This window comes from Jaculus jaculus, chromosome 8 (assembly GCF_020740685.1).
Source record: "Jaculus jaculus isolate mJacJac1 chromosome 8, mJacJac1.mat.Y.cur, whole genome shotgun sequence".
Classification (NCBI taxonomy): Eukaryota; Metazoa; Chordata; class Mammalia; order Rodentia; family Dipodidae; genus Jaculus; species Jaculus jaculus.
The window spans coordinates 20,834,710-20,848,796 of record NC_059109.1 but is presented as its reverse complement, the minus strand read 5'-3'; the positions used below and the strand labels follow the sequence as shown (position 1 = coordinate 20,848,796).

General features: G+C 41.5%; 1 protein-coding gene across 2 annotated transcripts in view; it reads left to right on the top strand.

Moving 5' to 3' along the window:
* Kcnq5 (potassium voltage-gated channel subfamily Q member 5) overlaps positions 1 to 14,087 on the top strand; it is a 565,394-nt gene that overhangs the window by 489,443 nt on the left and 61,864 nt on the right. For both annotated transcript variants that reach the window (XM_045156689.1, XM_045156688.1), the window contains one exon: positions 8,587 to 8,807. In XM_045156689.1, coding sequence (XP_045012624.1) covers positions 8,587 to 8,807 — 221 coding nt within the window. The remainder of the gene's footprint in view (positions 1 to 8,586; positions 8,808 to 14,087) is intronic.

The following is a 14,087-nucleotide window of genomic DNA, read 5'->3' as shown; positions in this document are numbered from 1 at the left end:
GGCTCCTATGTAGGCAGTGCTATGTATTGCAAGATCATGGGTATCCAGGCCATTTTGTGTCTGGAAGATTGCATCGTAAGCAGTCCTATCCTTCCCCAGAGGGGAATTTTCTAAATCATGTAGAGGTGCTTGAATAAGCATGACCTCAATGGCAATCTTGAGGGACATGTGAACTTGGGCCAACACACATTTTCCAAATGTTAGTGTATCCAAAAACAAACACCAAATCAAAGTTGAGCTTCTGCTCACTGGTCCATAAAAAAGGGGCCTTTAAGTCAGTTGTCACCATTCAGAACGATTACCAACCAGACATTCTAAATCTCATGATATTCATGTGTATCTAACTATTTAAATCTATCCCACAGGCTTCTGACTGAGGTTGTCAAAAGTTATTCACCTGTAAATTTGAATATGTACAGAGCCAGAAAGCTGGGTTCAGGAGTTAGAGAACACAGAGACATTGCTTGCTAATCTGCAGTCATTGGACATTTGACAAAAACAATCTTGAAACAAGTCCTACACAATCACTTAATGTCTCAAACTTATACACTTAGGTCTGCTGTCCCCCAGCTGTATATCACATTGCCTGTTTAAGACTATGGCAGAGAATGTGCTCAATAAATTATTCTTGGATAGAGGTATAAAATGTCTCTGATCTCAAGTAGTTTGTGTGAAGGGACATAAAACACAAGAGCTGGGCATGGTGGCGCACGCCTTTAATCCCAGCACTATGGAGGCAGAGGTTGGAGGATTGCCGTGAGTTCAAGGCCACCCTGAGACTACATAGTGAATTCCATGTCAGCCTGGTTTAGAGCTAGACCCTACCTTGAAACCCCCTCTAAAAAAAAAAAAAAAAAAAAACCCACAAACAAAAGGAAGGGCAAATGTAAAAAGAGGTAGAATGAATTAAAAACATTGTGATTGGGCTGGAGAGATGGCTTAGCAATCAAGGTGTTTGCCTGCAAAGCCAAAGGACCCAGGTTCAATTTCCCAGAGCCCACATAAGCCTGATGCACAAGGGGCACATGTGTCTGGAGTTCATTTGCAGTAGCTAGAGGCCCTAGTGTGCCCATCTCTCTCTATCTCTCTTCTATCTCTCTTCTCTCTATCTCTCTCTTTGCTTGCAAATAAATAAATAACATTATTTTAAAATGTTGTGATTAATCTGATGGAAATAAACTGAAAGCTCCCAATTTTTTTCTTTTAATCGAAACATGTTGTAAAACATTATCCACATTGAAGATTCCAATTTAAAACTGCATGCACTTCTTCTGCTTTGAGCTCCATAGGCAATGGAATTTGTAATACCGCATAATGAATGCAGAAAGACTACTGTAATAACAATAGCAACCACGTCATCTAAAAAATAACCAATTTGTCCTTACTCAAGCAAAGTAAGCGCAGAGGAAAATATATTTATTGTGAGAGTGCAGCCTTAGGAAGAGCAACTCTGGGTCCAGTATATGGCTAATTAATGCTTGACCCTATTTCAAATGAACTAATTAATTAGTACCAACTGCAGACTCTTTACTGCGTTTGGGGTCATGGAGTTATTGGTGGTGGTTCCAAGGGGCAGATTAGACAATTTTCAGCTCCAGAAGGAGCTGATTTGTTTTATCTCTCAGATATCTCAGAACCTGGGCCTCCCCAGTGCTTCCTAATTTTCTTTTTTTTTCTGTTGAAGACTGCAGATGAGTTGAACATAACAGCCAACACTGCTCCCCCAGGCAGCTGCCACGCCACTGGACGAGAGCCCTGACTATAGGCAGGGCCACATATGGAGACACTTTCCTCTGTGCAAAATGCATGCAAGTCAGACACATTCATGTAACAATTAATTATGTCCCCTGATTTGGAATGTCCTTGTTAAAAAGAGAAGTTTGGGGGCTGGAGAGATGTCTTAACAGTTAAGGCACTTGCCAGCAAAGCCAAAGGACCCAGGTTCGATTCCCCAAGACCCACGTAAGCCAGATGCACAAAATGGCGCACATGTCTGAGTGGAGTTTGTTTGCAGCAGCTGAAGGCCCTGGTGTGCCCATTCTCTCCCTATCGGCTTCTCTCTCTCTCAAATAAATAAAAATAAAAAATATTTTAAAAAGAGAAGTTTTTGTCTTTCTACACAGAAGTTAGGATATGTTTTAAATAAAATCCATTTTCAACAATGTTTGTCACAGATATAAAATGTTTCTTTAAAAATGCAAACTATCATCCCAACAAAAAAAAGCTTTTTAATGGTATGTCAACTGAGTAAGACTGAAAAGCGTCAGGCACAAGTCAACCAAGACTGCTCTGTTGCAACTTTTTTTTTTTCAAGGTAGGGTGCTGTAGCAGACAGCTTTAGGTTCACTGAGATAAACTTCCAGACCAGGCACAGTGATGGAGGAAGGGATATTTATTGAAGCTTACAGATCCAGGGGAAGTTCCATAAATGGCAGAAGAAGCTGGCCTGCCTTCACAGGACCAAGTGGAGAGAGAGAAGCACAAGCCCAAAAGCCAAAAGCCACACAGCACACTTCAGGAACTCCAGCTAGGCACACTTTGCATATCTTTAGACTGAAATCTGAAACCCACCACCACGCCTTAAGATCCACCAAGTGATACTGCCTCCAGCCAGGTGGCTGCAGATGCAACCTACAAACAAACAACTGAATATATTGGGGGCCATCTATTCTATTCAAACCACCACAGATGTCATGTGAGCCAAGGCTAACCTGAAACTTACTCCAGGTTGGCCTTGAACTCACGGCAATCCTCTTACCCCTGCCTCCCAAGTGCTAGGATTAAACATAATTACAACTTTTTAGCATTAGTTTACGTCTCTGAATTATTTTCCTCTGCCTTCCCACTAAAACACTCTCATTTTTTCTCTCTCTTCTCCCTCCCTCTCTCTCTCTCTCTCTCTCTTTGCTTTTCATTACATACATGATGGTAAATGTGGTTATTGATTTTATTTTATTTTAATTAATCATCTCAGCAAGTAACGCTCCCAGCTCATTTTTAAAATTGGACTCTTTTTCTCTGTATGGTGTAAGTTATGATTTTCAGAGAATGGAATTCACCTGTGAATTCATCTGGCTACATTATTAGTATTCGCACCTTGAGGACATATGTGTCCCTCCCTTCCTCCTTGGCTAGGTCAACAAATAGTGGCCAAGCCATTCCATTTGCACTTTTTCCTGCCTACGTTGTTATTCCCACAAGAACAGATGGTACCTCTGTGGTTTGGAGGTTCTCTGTGAACCTCACTGTCTCTACCCTGTCTTCTCAATGAGCAATGGCTGACTATGTAAGCTGCCTTAAGAGTGATGCTGTCGTGTTTCCAGTTTACAAAGTATCGCTAGAACCTCCTTAAATTCTAACAGAGCAGACGTCCTGCTGTGAGACTGCTCCCAGATGTATGCACCCAACGCTGAGGAGCAGCAGTACTTTCGTGTCATGACAACCCTGTGCATTGAGTGCTTTCTGAAGCATGTTGGCTTTTTTGGAGTCTGAGACAGTTCTGTGGCTCTTGGGGAAAAGCTCTAGAATATGTGTGAAAGAAGTTGTGTGTTCTTACATCTCTCCTATACTTATTTTACATTGATTGTCTTCTGCATGCAATGAATAATCCGCATGGATCGTGAAACTAAACTCAGTAAAAACTAGACTTTTTTTTATTTTCCCCAACATAGTCAACACTGGTCCTTACTGGAAAAATGTTAGAATGTATCAAAAACAATCTTTTCAAAATAGTTGCTCCTCCTGTTCCTATTCATTGATGAAAAGAAAGGATTTACCCTTACAAATATATCACAGGACTTAAAATACTAATTTTTTTTATTTTTACAAACCTGCAGCCCAACTTAAAAATGTTCTACTTTTTATTTATTTATTTATTTTTGGCCATGTATCCACTATGAAAATCATTTGCTTATATTAACTATAACTTCAGGTTATAACTTCACACAAATCAAGAACTTCTTTTTTTTTTATTTCAAAGCCAAAAAGAGACATCAAAGTAGAGGAGGAACTAAATGGGAAGAAGGGGTTTGGTGTGGAAAGGGAAAGGAGAGAGGGGTCAAGAGAAAATAATGGAAAAGATTACGATCAAAATTGCCAATGAAAGCCGGGCGTGGTGGCGCACGCCTTTAATCCCAGCACTTGGGAGGCAGAGGTAGGAGGATCGCCATGAGTTCGAGGCCACCCTGAGACTCCATAGTGAATTCCAGGTAAGCCTGAGCTAGAGTGAAACCTTACCTCAAAAAACCAAAAAAAAAAAAAAAAATTGCCAATGAATGTAAAAGCCTGAAATATTTTATTCTCCAATCACATATGTATTGCACTGGTATTTATTTTGGCAGATATTACATTCTAAAATTTTGGTTTTCCTATTATCACGTGAAACATGCCAGCACATCGACTAGCATTATGTGTAATGCGTGTTTCAAATCTGTTTCTACCTGGCCCTTAAGGCCACAGGCTGTATCTCAAGCAGCACGCGTCACGGTATCACTGCTTATATGTAAGCGCAATAAGGTCAGGTGCCTTTATCTTTAGAAAAAGAAAAGGGCCTCGAAGCACTTTCCTGGTGGAGAAATGCTTGGTAATGTGCTGCTCTATCTCCCTCACTCCTAGTAAGTTCTGTAGTAATAAGCAGAAGTTCTTCAGAATGTACACCTCCCGGAAGCAGAGGTACCCCGCATCCCATGACATGAGATTTGAGAATGCCAACTAACCTCAGGTGCATGACCAGGTTACCTCGCCACCCCACCTGAGCCCTGTTTACAGACTCACTCTTCCTAGGGACTTCTTGAATGAGGTTTTCAGCGTGCTTGTAATTTCCCTTTTTGCGTGTTGCCTGCTTCGATATTCTCCACCACCCGGACAGATAGACAAGGTCCCTCCTAGGACTGGCATTCATGCCGTTGGCGCCCCCTTGTGGCTGGACAACTGCTGGGCTGCTGCACGCACTGGATGTTAGGGCTGGATTGCCATACTGTGCCTGAGGCGAGAATTTGTAGAGTGCTTATCTTACGAAGCCGCTAAAACCCTAATGGTGTATAACAATAGCTGTGTCATGCTAAATCCTAGCGGATTACTGTGGGGTTAGGATGCCACACAGTTCCCGGACTGGGAGCATCCAATAGTCAATTGCATGTTGGGCCATTGGAGCGATGTGTACTTCTGGCTCAGAAGGCAGAATTCCCTTGCAAAATAGTTGGGCAGACCCCACCCCATGAGCATAGGCTTAACTGGGAATGTGGGACTGCATCCTAAAATGCTCCAATCAATGACCATACCGACCTCTTGGTCACTTTCTCAAGAGAGATCTACTTGCTGGTCTCCTGGGGTGTTCTTTGGCATGCTTCCTAAAAATACTGTGACATAAATCTTCCTCAAAAATCATGTTCATAAATATCAACAAGAAGCAAAGAAATAAAGGAAACTCGAACGTGCCAGTGAAGAGTGTATATTTTGAATCAATGTGTTTTTTCAATATCAGCCCACTAATTAGTTTACTAGTCATCTAACCGAGGAACTCTGTTGATTTCCAAAGGACAAATGAAGTAGAGCAAGTAATAAGAGGCAGCTTTTCATTGAGGACACGAGAACAGAACTTTGTTTTAGGAGGAAAAATAAATGCTTACTTTAAATGTTCTGGGTTAGGATATTATTTACTCTGAGTGTTCATAAAGTTTTGCCAAAAGAGTTTTTTCAAGGGTACTGAGATTCAGAGAATATTTTTCCCACTTTTTTTTTAATCCATAGAGGTAATGCAAAAGAAAATGTTCTTAAAAGGCAGTTTTAAACATATTTTATAGAAGCCATCCTAACATTTTGTTATCATAAATAGGCCATGGTGAATTGGATGCCAATAGTTTTATTGTATATGTTTTCTACTTTTTAGCAATTAAAATATTTTAAATGAATAAAAAAGATGCATATTAAGTAGTTTTACAATTTTTGTTATGAATTTTCCATGCACTTAGTTGGGGTAGGAAAGATACATATCTTGAAAGTTGGAAAAAATTAGTTGATATTTACAAAACTCAGTCTTCTAAACTATAGCTATTAGGTTCAGTTAATTCCAGAAAGCTAAGAGATACGATCAGGTACGGTTAGGACCGGTAACAGTAGCTATCTCTACTTGATATCTACTTGAGCCGTCCATTAATCTAAACAAAGGTCCAGATGTGAACATGTCTCCAGAATAAAATCATCATCATAAATGTAACTTGTGATATAGACACACTGAAATAAAAAAACAGACTGGGCAGCTGGGCATGGAGGCACATGCCTTTAATCCCAGCACTTGGGAGGCAGAGATAAAAAGAATCATTGTGAGTTTGAGGCCACCCTGAGATGACATAGTGATTTTCAGGTCAGCCAGGGTTAGAGCAAGACTACCTTGAAAAAAAATTTTTTTAATGATTAGAAATTTTATTATTTGCAAATATATGTATATGGAAAGCTGCATCAGTGGGTCAGGTGCTGTCTGTGCAAGCATAAGGACCTTGAGTTCAGACCTCCAGCTCACATGGTAAAATGCTGGGTGTGGCAGTGCGTGCCTGTAGCCTCGGTGCTGGGCAAGCAGAGGGAATCCTTGGTGCTCACTTGCTAGCTAGTCCAGCTAAATTGGACAGCTCTATATTCAGCAAGACACCCTGTCTCAAAGAATAAGATGGAGAGTCACTAAGGACTGCTCCAGTGTTGACCGCTGGCCTCCACATGCACTTCACACATATGCATACACACATGCACAAATGTACAACCACACACACATACACACATATGCATGCCAAAAATAAAAACACACGAAGAAAAATAGATATATGGGCTTATCCCTTGGATATATCTGTTTAAATAATTGAAGAGTTTTGGACAGCATGGAGGATTAAAAGATGCAGTTTTAAGATGTCTTTGTTGCTCTTGTTTAATGTAACCTACCATTTAATCATCCATTTGTCAAGTACAGATAAACCCTGACTGGTGAGACTGTTGTACAGAGCTCTTGCATTCAACTGACCTCACCACAAAACTGGCCAGCCTGTTCCTTGCATGTGCCTTGGCTGGTGATGCGGACTGTCGCTCTGCCTGCATTTCAGAGGAGAGGTGTCAGTTGCATTGTCAATTCCTCAATTGTTTCCAGACTCTCTGGCCACCATCATTCATGATTTGTTTCCATGTAAACACACATTAAACATGGTACCTTTTTTGGAACACCATTTATTTAAGCAACTAGGCATGGAGAAATTAAATGTTACTGCTTCTTGTTAGCTCAAGACACATATCCACTAAACACATTTGCTGTTGGCATGCTGCAGTTGGGGACAGTGGACATTGCGGTAAGTGGAAAAGAAAAGGCCTCCACTTCGTCTCAGATAGTCCTCATCCATGAGAACACTGCCTTCATCCCCCGCAAAGGCTGCAGCATGACTCAGAATAGCTGTTTCAAGCAACTCCCCCTCCGATCCATTGCCTGATTATTTCTTCAGTCCCTGCTGAGTCCCGGGCACCTCACATTGATAACAGTGTGTTGCCTTCTAATGAATAGCATAGTGCTTTATAAATGAAACAAGAAAACAAACAAAATGGGCATGCAGTGATTCCTACAGTGCATTTGATGCCTATAAAAATCCCTTCACTAAGTTGCTACTTTTGTCTCTGCAATACAGATGGGGGCTCCAAAACCTGCGTTTCTATGATTACTACCCTGCACATCACACCACGTGTCTTGATTAGCAATGTGTGAAGATGCATTTTGCATTTTGTTATTCTTAATGCTTCTCTGATCGGTCCACAATTCAGTCCTCACTAGCATCGTAGAACTGAATGTTTAAACAAAGGTCATTCACCAGTAGCTGCCACAGCAAATCGATACCCTGTTTAACAGCAGGAAATTGTACTAGTGAACATTACATCTCATTCCGTTAATCAGTCATCACATCCGTTTTACATTGAGGCTGTTCTACCTTGTGTCGTTTTTGTTTCCCAACAATGAACATAAGCTCAATAGAAATGTCATTTTAAGTACGTGTAATGTGCGTTTAATATTATGTATGCAAGTTGCATGAAATTATGGATATCATAATCTTGCCTGAAATATAAGATGCATGCTAAATGTAGGTACATATGTAACTGTCATCCCCGTTTTCCTGTCAAGATGTTTAGAAATTACTAAGAAATATGCTCCCCCCACCAAAAAAAAAAGTAATATGTTTTATACTCTCAGAAGTGAACAGTAAAAAACAAAGTCACCCAACAGTTTGCAAAGTGAATTCTAAGCCAGGTGTTGGTTTTGTCCAGTGTATTTGAGCACAAACTCCTGCAGCTGGTCTCTGTTCTTGCTGTGACAAACCCAAGAACCATGGGTACCCTTGTAGAATGAGGCTGATCTCACAAGGACGCAAGTCTAGCTACTCAATAAGCTCAATTTTTCAGTCAAGAAAAATCAAAACTCTGTGCTCCTACTTGCTGAAAATATTTTATCTATTGATATACATGACCTTATCCGGTCGCATCAGATCATGTGTCCGAGTAGAAGGGGGAAAAAAAAGGTTGTTGTTGTTTTCTAAGATGGAATAATCACGGCTCTGTTCTCCACAGTCAGAAGCTAAGTTTTAAGGAGCGAGTGCGCATGGCTAGCCCAAGGGGCCAGAGTATTAAGAGCAGACAAGCGTCAGTGGGCGACAGGAGGTCCCCAAGTGCCGACATCACCGCCGAGGGCAGCCCCACAAAAGTGCAGAAGAGCTGGAGCTTTAACGACCGGACCCGCTTTCGTCCCTCGCTGCGCCTCAAAAGTTCTCAGCCAAAACCCATCATAGATGGTAAGCCTTGTTTTTACATGACCATTTTAAACTTGATAAGCTGTTTCAAGTGTCATGATGAAGTGATTCATTCTCAGCCGTACCACTGCAGACAGACAGAAACAATCTAGGAAAAGAAGTTGTGTGCCTTATTGGAAATTAATCCCAGGCCTTGGGTGAATAAGCAGACATAAAGTTATCTTTGGCAATGAAGTCTACATCTCACAAAAGCCAACGGCTGGGATCAGAGCACAGTGGTAAGGCGTGTGGTGTACAAGGCACTAGGTTCTATTGCCACACACACACACACACACACACACACAAAAAGAAATCAAAAATAATTTTATCAATTCTTTACAACATATGGATTTTAAGCTAATCATTACTCCCTTTCTGTCTGGCCAGCAAAGGCCCAAGGCAAAAGGACAACCAGGTAGTTTATGAATATCCTGAACACAGTAAGAGGTGGCAGCCAACAGTAAGGTGTTCTGTTTCCTTTCTCACATGAGCTGTTCACCACAGAATTGGAGACTGCTACTTATCACAGAAGAACTCCTGTTGGAAGTTCTGAAGTCCTTCAATGACAAATGAAACTCTAGTTCTCTTCCCATGAGGAAATCAACCCATTTTCTTTATTATATTATGTAGCAGAAGTTTACTTGCCAACACATCTTATTGAGTGACACGTAATTTTCATGTTTATGAAATAAAACTTTTTTCATTTAAAATGTAACTCACTTTTCCTTTTAAGTCTGTCCCCCTGAGATCTCTTTATACTGGGCAAAGGACCAGAAGCAAATAGCATCTTTCATTAATGCATGAAAACTGCAAAACCCATTCTGCTCTCATTCCCTAGAATAACCTGTATTTTTCCCAGGCCCTAAAAGCTCAGGGGATAAGATTAACAACCAGGGGTCAGAGCCACAGTGATCCAAACTGCTCACAGTGAAATCCCTGAAACCTTGGTCTACAGAACACCACCCCCCCCCCCAAGCTTCCTCAGAGATCCTCAGGGATCTCTCCTTCCATTCTCAAGTAAGCAGCTCAAGCTCTTTCTTCACACTTCATTCCCCACAACCCTAGTGGTACCTAGTGGTTCTCCAAATAGGCTCCTAATTGCTGATCCAATGTGGGCCCTCCTGGCAGGGTTTGAGGCTCACATCTCAGCCACATGGCATGTAATCCCGCCACGCTGGGCCTGCCCCTGTTATCCCCCTAAGGTGAGAAATGCCTTCTCCATCCATGCTCCACCCAGCCACTCCCTCACCATCCCTGCGCCTGGGAGTCCCTGGGAATGCAGAGCTTCCTTGTCCTCTGGTTTCCACACTTCCCTCCCTGGGAATTGGGCCAAAACGCCTGTAAGCAGCTGTGTCTACAGTTACTGGTAACAGGACTTTATGTCACACTTGAAATAGACTCGCTGAATATAAATGGGCACATTCTTTCCTCAAGGTAATTTGGCAAAATACATCAAAGCCTTACCATATCCTAAGCCTGCCCGTTCCACCTGCCCATTTTCTAGAATATGATCAATACAATGAAATCATGTCAGACATTGGAAAGGATTCTTTTTTAAAATTTTAAGTTGGCCTATTTCAGGTATCATCCATTCTGGAATTTTCTTCTTCTTTTACTTATTTTATTGGGGTTTTTTTTTGGGGGGGGGATTTTTAGAAGTAAAGTCTACCATAGCCCACACTGACCTGAAACTCTCTCAGTAGTCCCAGGCTGGCCTCAAATTCACAATGATCCCCCTACTTGTGCCTCCCGAATGCTGAGATGAAAGGTGTGCGCCAGCACTCCCAGTTTATTCTGGAATTTTCCAAAAACAATTTTTTGTGGTTGACTATTGTCCCCCTCCAATACCTCTCTTCCCCTCCCATTTTCCTTCTCTCCAGTATCCTCCCCTTCTGTCTACAGATCACATGGGTCATGAAAAGATCACAAGCTGTAATCCCAGCATTTGAGAAGCTGAGACAAGATCATGAGTTCAAGGCTAGTCTAGGCTAGACATAGCAAGACTGTGTGTCAAAAAAAGAAATTGCACAAAAATTCCACTTTTGCTCAGTGTGCTATGTGCCAAGTCTATAAATTTGTATATTTCTATGAAGAAGTCTGGAATGACTTACAATCCATGAATGGTGGTCTGGAAGTGGTGAAATCACAGACATATTGATTCTTCAGATTATTCACCTACATGTATTTACTAACAGTTCTATAATAAACACACAAAGCTTTTGTAATTAGAAATCAAAAGAGAAATTTTCTGTTAAAAAAACAAATTAACCCTACCTTCCACACGGTGCTTTTCCTACTCTAGGGGCCCTGGAACTAGCTGTTCCTAAACTTTCCTCTTCCATCTGAATCTTCCTGAGCTATAGACAGCACCTAGGCTAGTGCTAGGGACCAGCTCTCACTGACTATAGAAATCCACTGTCCAGTAAGGCTTAAAAGTTCTTGCATTGCCATAGCAAAGTACCCCTGACTGAGTACTTTAAACAACAGAAATTCATTCTCTCACCATCCGAGGCTACAAGGCCAAGCCTAAGGTGTTGACAGGAGTGGATCCTTCTAAGGACTTTCCCCTTGTCATGTTGATGGTCATGTTTGCCCTGCATCTTCACAAGGTCTTTCTACTTCTCTGTGTCCAGATTTCCTCTTTGTATGAGAATACAAAACTTAAGCCGGGCGTGGTGGTGCCTGCCTTTAATCCCAGCACTCAAGAGGCAGAGGTAGGATTGCTGTGAGTTTGAGGCCACCCTGAGACTATATAGTGAATTCCAGGTCAGCCTGGGCTAGAGTGAGACCCTACCTTGAAAAACCAAAAAGATAAGAATGCAAAACTTAGTCTGGGGAGATGGCAGACGGCTCAGCTCAGCGGTTAAAAGGGCACTGGCTTGCAAAGCCTGACGGCCCTGGTTCAATTACCCCATACCATATAAAACCAGATGTATAAAGTGGCACATGTGTCTGGAATTTGTAGGGTTAGGAGGGAGCTCTGGTGTGCCCATTCTTTCTCTTTCTCTCTCTGAGTAAATAATACAAAAAAAAAAAAGGAATACAAATTATACCAGGAGCAGTGACTCATGCCTTTAATCCCAGCACTTGAGAGTCAGAAGTAGGATCATCATGAGTTCAGGGCCACCCTAAGACTACATAGTGAGTTCCAGGTCAGCCTAGGCTAGAATGAGACCCTACCTCAAAAAAAAAAAACAAAAAAGAGGAAGAGAGAATACAAATTATAGTGAACTGGGACAATTATTAATTTTTTTTTAATTTTTTTTGTTTTGTTTATTTTTATTTATTTATTTGAGAGCGACAGATAGAGAAAGAGGCAGATAGAGAGAGAGAATGGGCACACCAGGGCCTCCAGCCACTGCAAACGAACTCCAGATGTGTGCGCCCCCTTGTGCATCTGGCTAACGTGGGTCCTGGGGAATCGAGCTTCAAACCGGGGTCCTTAGGCTTCACAGGCAAGCATTTAACAACTAAGCCACCTCTCCAGCCCGACAATTATTAATTAATTCTTTACATACCCAGTCTCCAAATATGATCACATTTAGATGTACTGGGAATTAGGATTTGAATATATGAATTGACAGAGCAGCCACAGTTCAGCACCTAGCAAAATTCCTGCTCACAGCACAGCTTTCCTGGAAGACTGTAAGGTACCCATGTCTTATCCTGAACCTGGATGCTTGCTACACTAGAAATATAATTATTTTACATTATAATGGGTCACAATTATTTTACATTATAATTCTGCTAATAGGAACTTCAAAATATATTCACCTCTTTCTGTGTGGTCTTGACCACTGGCTGAGCACATTATAATATAAAATTCAGACCAGGCATGGAGGCACATGCCTTTAATCCCAGCACTTGGGAGGCAGAACTAGAAGGATTGCCATGAGTTCAAGGCCACCCTGAGACTATATAGTGAATTCTAGGTCAGCCTAGGCTAGAATGAAACCTTACACTGAAAAAAAAAAATTCATAGAATATGGATTCTGAGCATAGAAAATGAGTTCTAGTTTTATTGTTTGGCCACAGGGAAAGAGAATTTCAAAGACTTGCCAGAATTAGAACTATCCCTCACAGTGTCTTCTGTATCTGCAAAGATGTCTCATAAGTCAGATATTACCAAAAAAATAAAAAATAAAGGATGTCCTGTTCTTGACCCAGTCACAAACTGTAAAGGTCTTGCATCATCCACTCTCTAGATCATTTCATGTAAGAGCAGCTCTGTTTGGTTAGAAAGGAATTACTTTTCCCTGGCTGAGGCCCATCCCAATTGATTCTGAGTCCCCCAAGTGATTAGAGGACTGATTGCCCTCCTGTTGAAGTAGTTTTGAGGACTCCTCACTGACAGGAGATGGTGGCTCCTGACTCCTCATTTAATTTAAGTAGGCACCTTAACCACTGAGCCATCCCTCCAGCTCTCCTCATTTAATTCAATAGCCAAGAGTATTTGTGTCTAATTTACCTTGAGGCTGGGTCTTAGAAAGTTTTCAATTATACTTTCTTTTTAATTTTCAGTACCCCTCCAGGTTAAATATCTAGAATCCACTTACTACCATAAAAATAACATGTAACAGCACTATAGTTAGGGTGCCAAACCTGTTTGTTCACTCAGTTCCATAGCTCTTCTCATGAACTTCTCTCTGTCCTTCATATTTCATTGCCCAATGGATAATTAAAAGAAAAAAAATGGACTGGGATATGGCTAAGTGGTTAAAGTGCTTGTTTGCAAAGCCTGATTGTCTGGGCTCAATTCCCATGTACCCACATAAAGCCAGATGCACAAAGTGGTGCAAGCATCTAGAGTTCACTTGCAGCAGCAAAAGGTCCTGGCATGATCTCTCTCTTTCTCTTTCTCTCTTTCTCCCCCCTTGCAAATAGCTAAATAAAACTGTTTTTTAGCCAGGCATGGTGGTGCACACCTTTCATCCCAGCACTTGGAAGGCTGAGGTAGGAGGATTGCCATGAGTTCAAGGTCACCCTGAGACTGCATAATAAATTCCAGGTCAGCCTGAGCTAGAGTGAGACCCTACCTCAAAAAAAATAAATAAACTAGACTAGAGAGATAGCTCTGTGGTGAAAGTGCTTTCCCACAAAGCCTAACAACTCTGAGTTCAATTCCTAAATACCCATGTAAGCCCAGATGCACAGTGGCATATGCATCTGGAGTTCATTGCAGTGGTTGGAAGCCCTGATGCATCCATTCTCTCCCTTTCTCTCTCTCTCTCTCTCCCTCTCTCTCTCTTTTCCATCTCTCTCTCTCTCTCTCTCTCTCTCTTT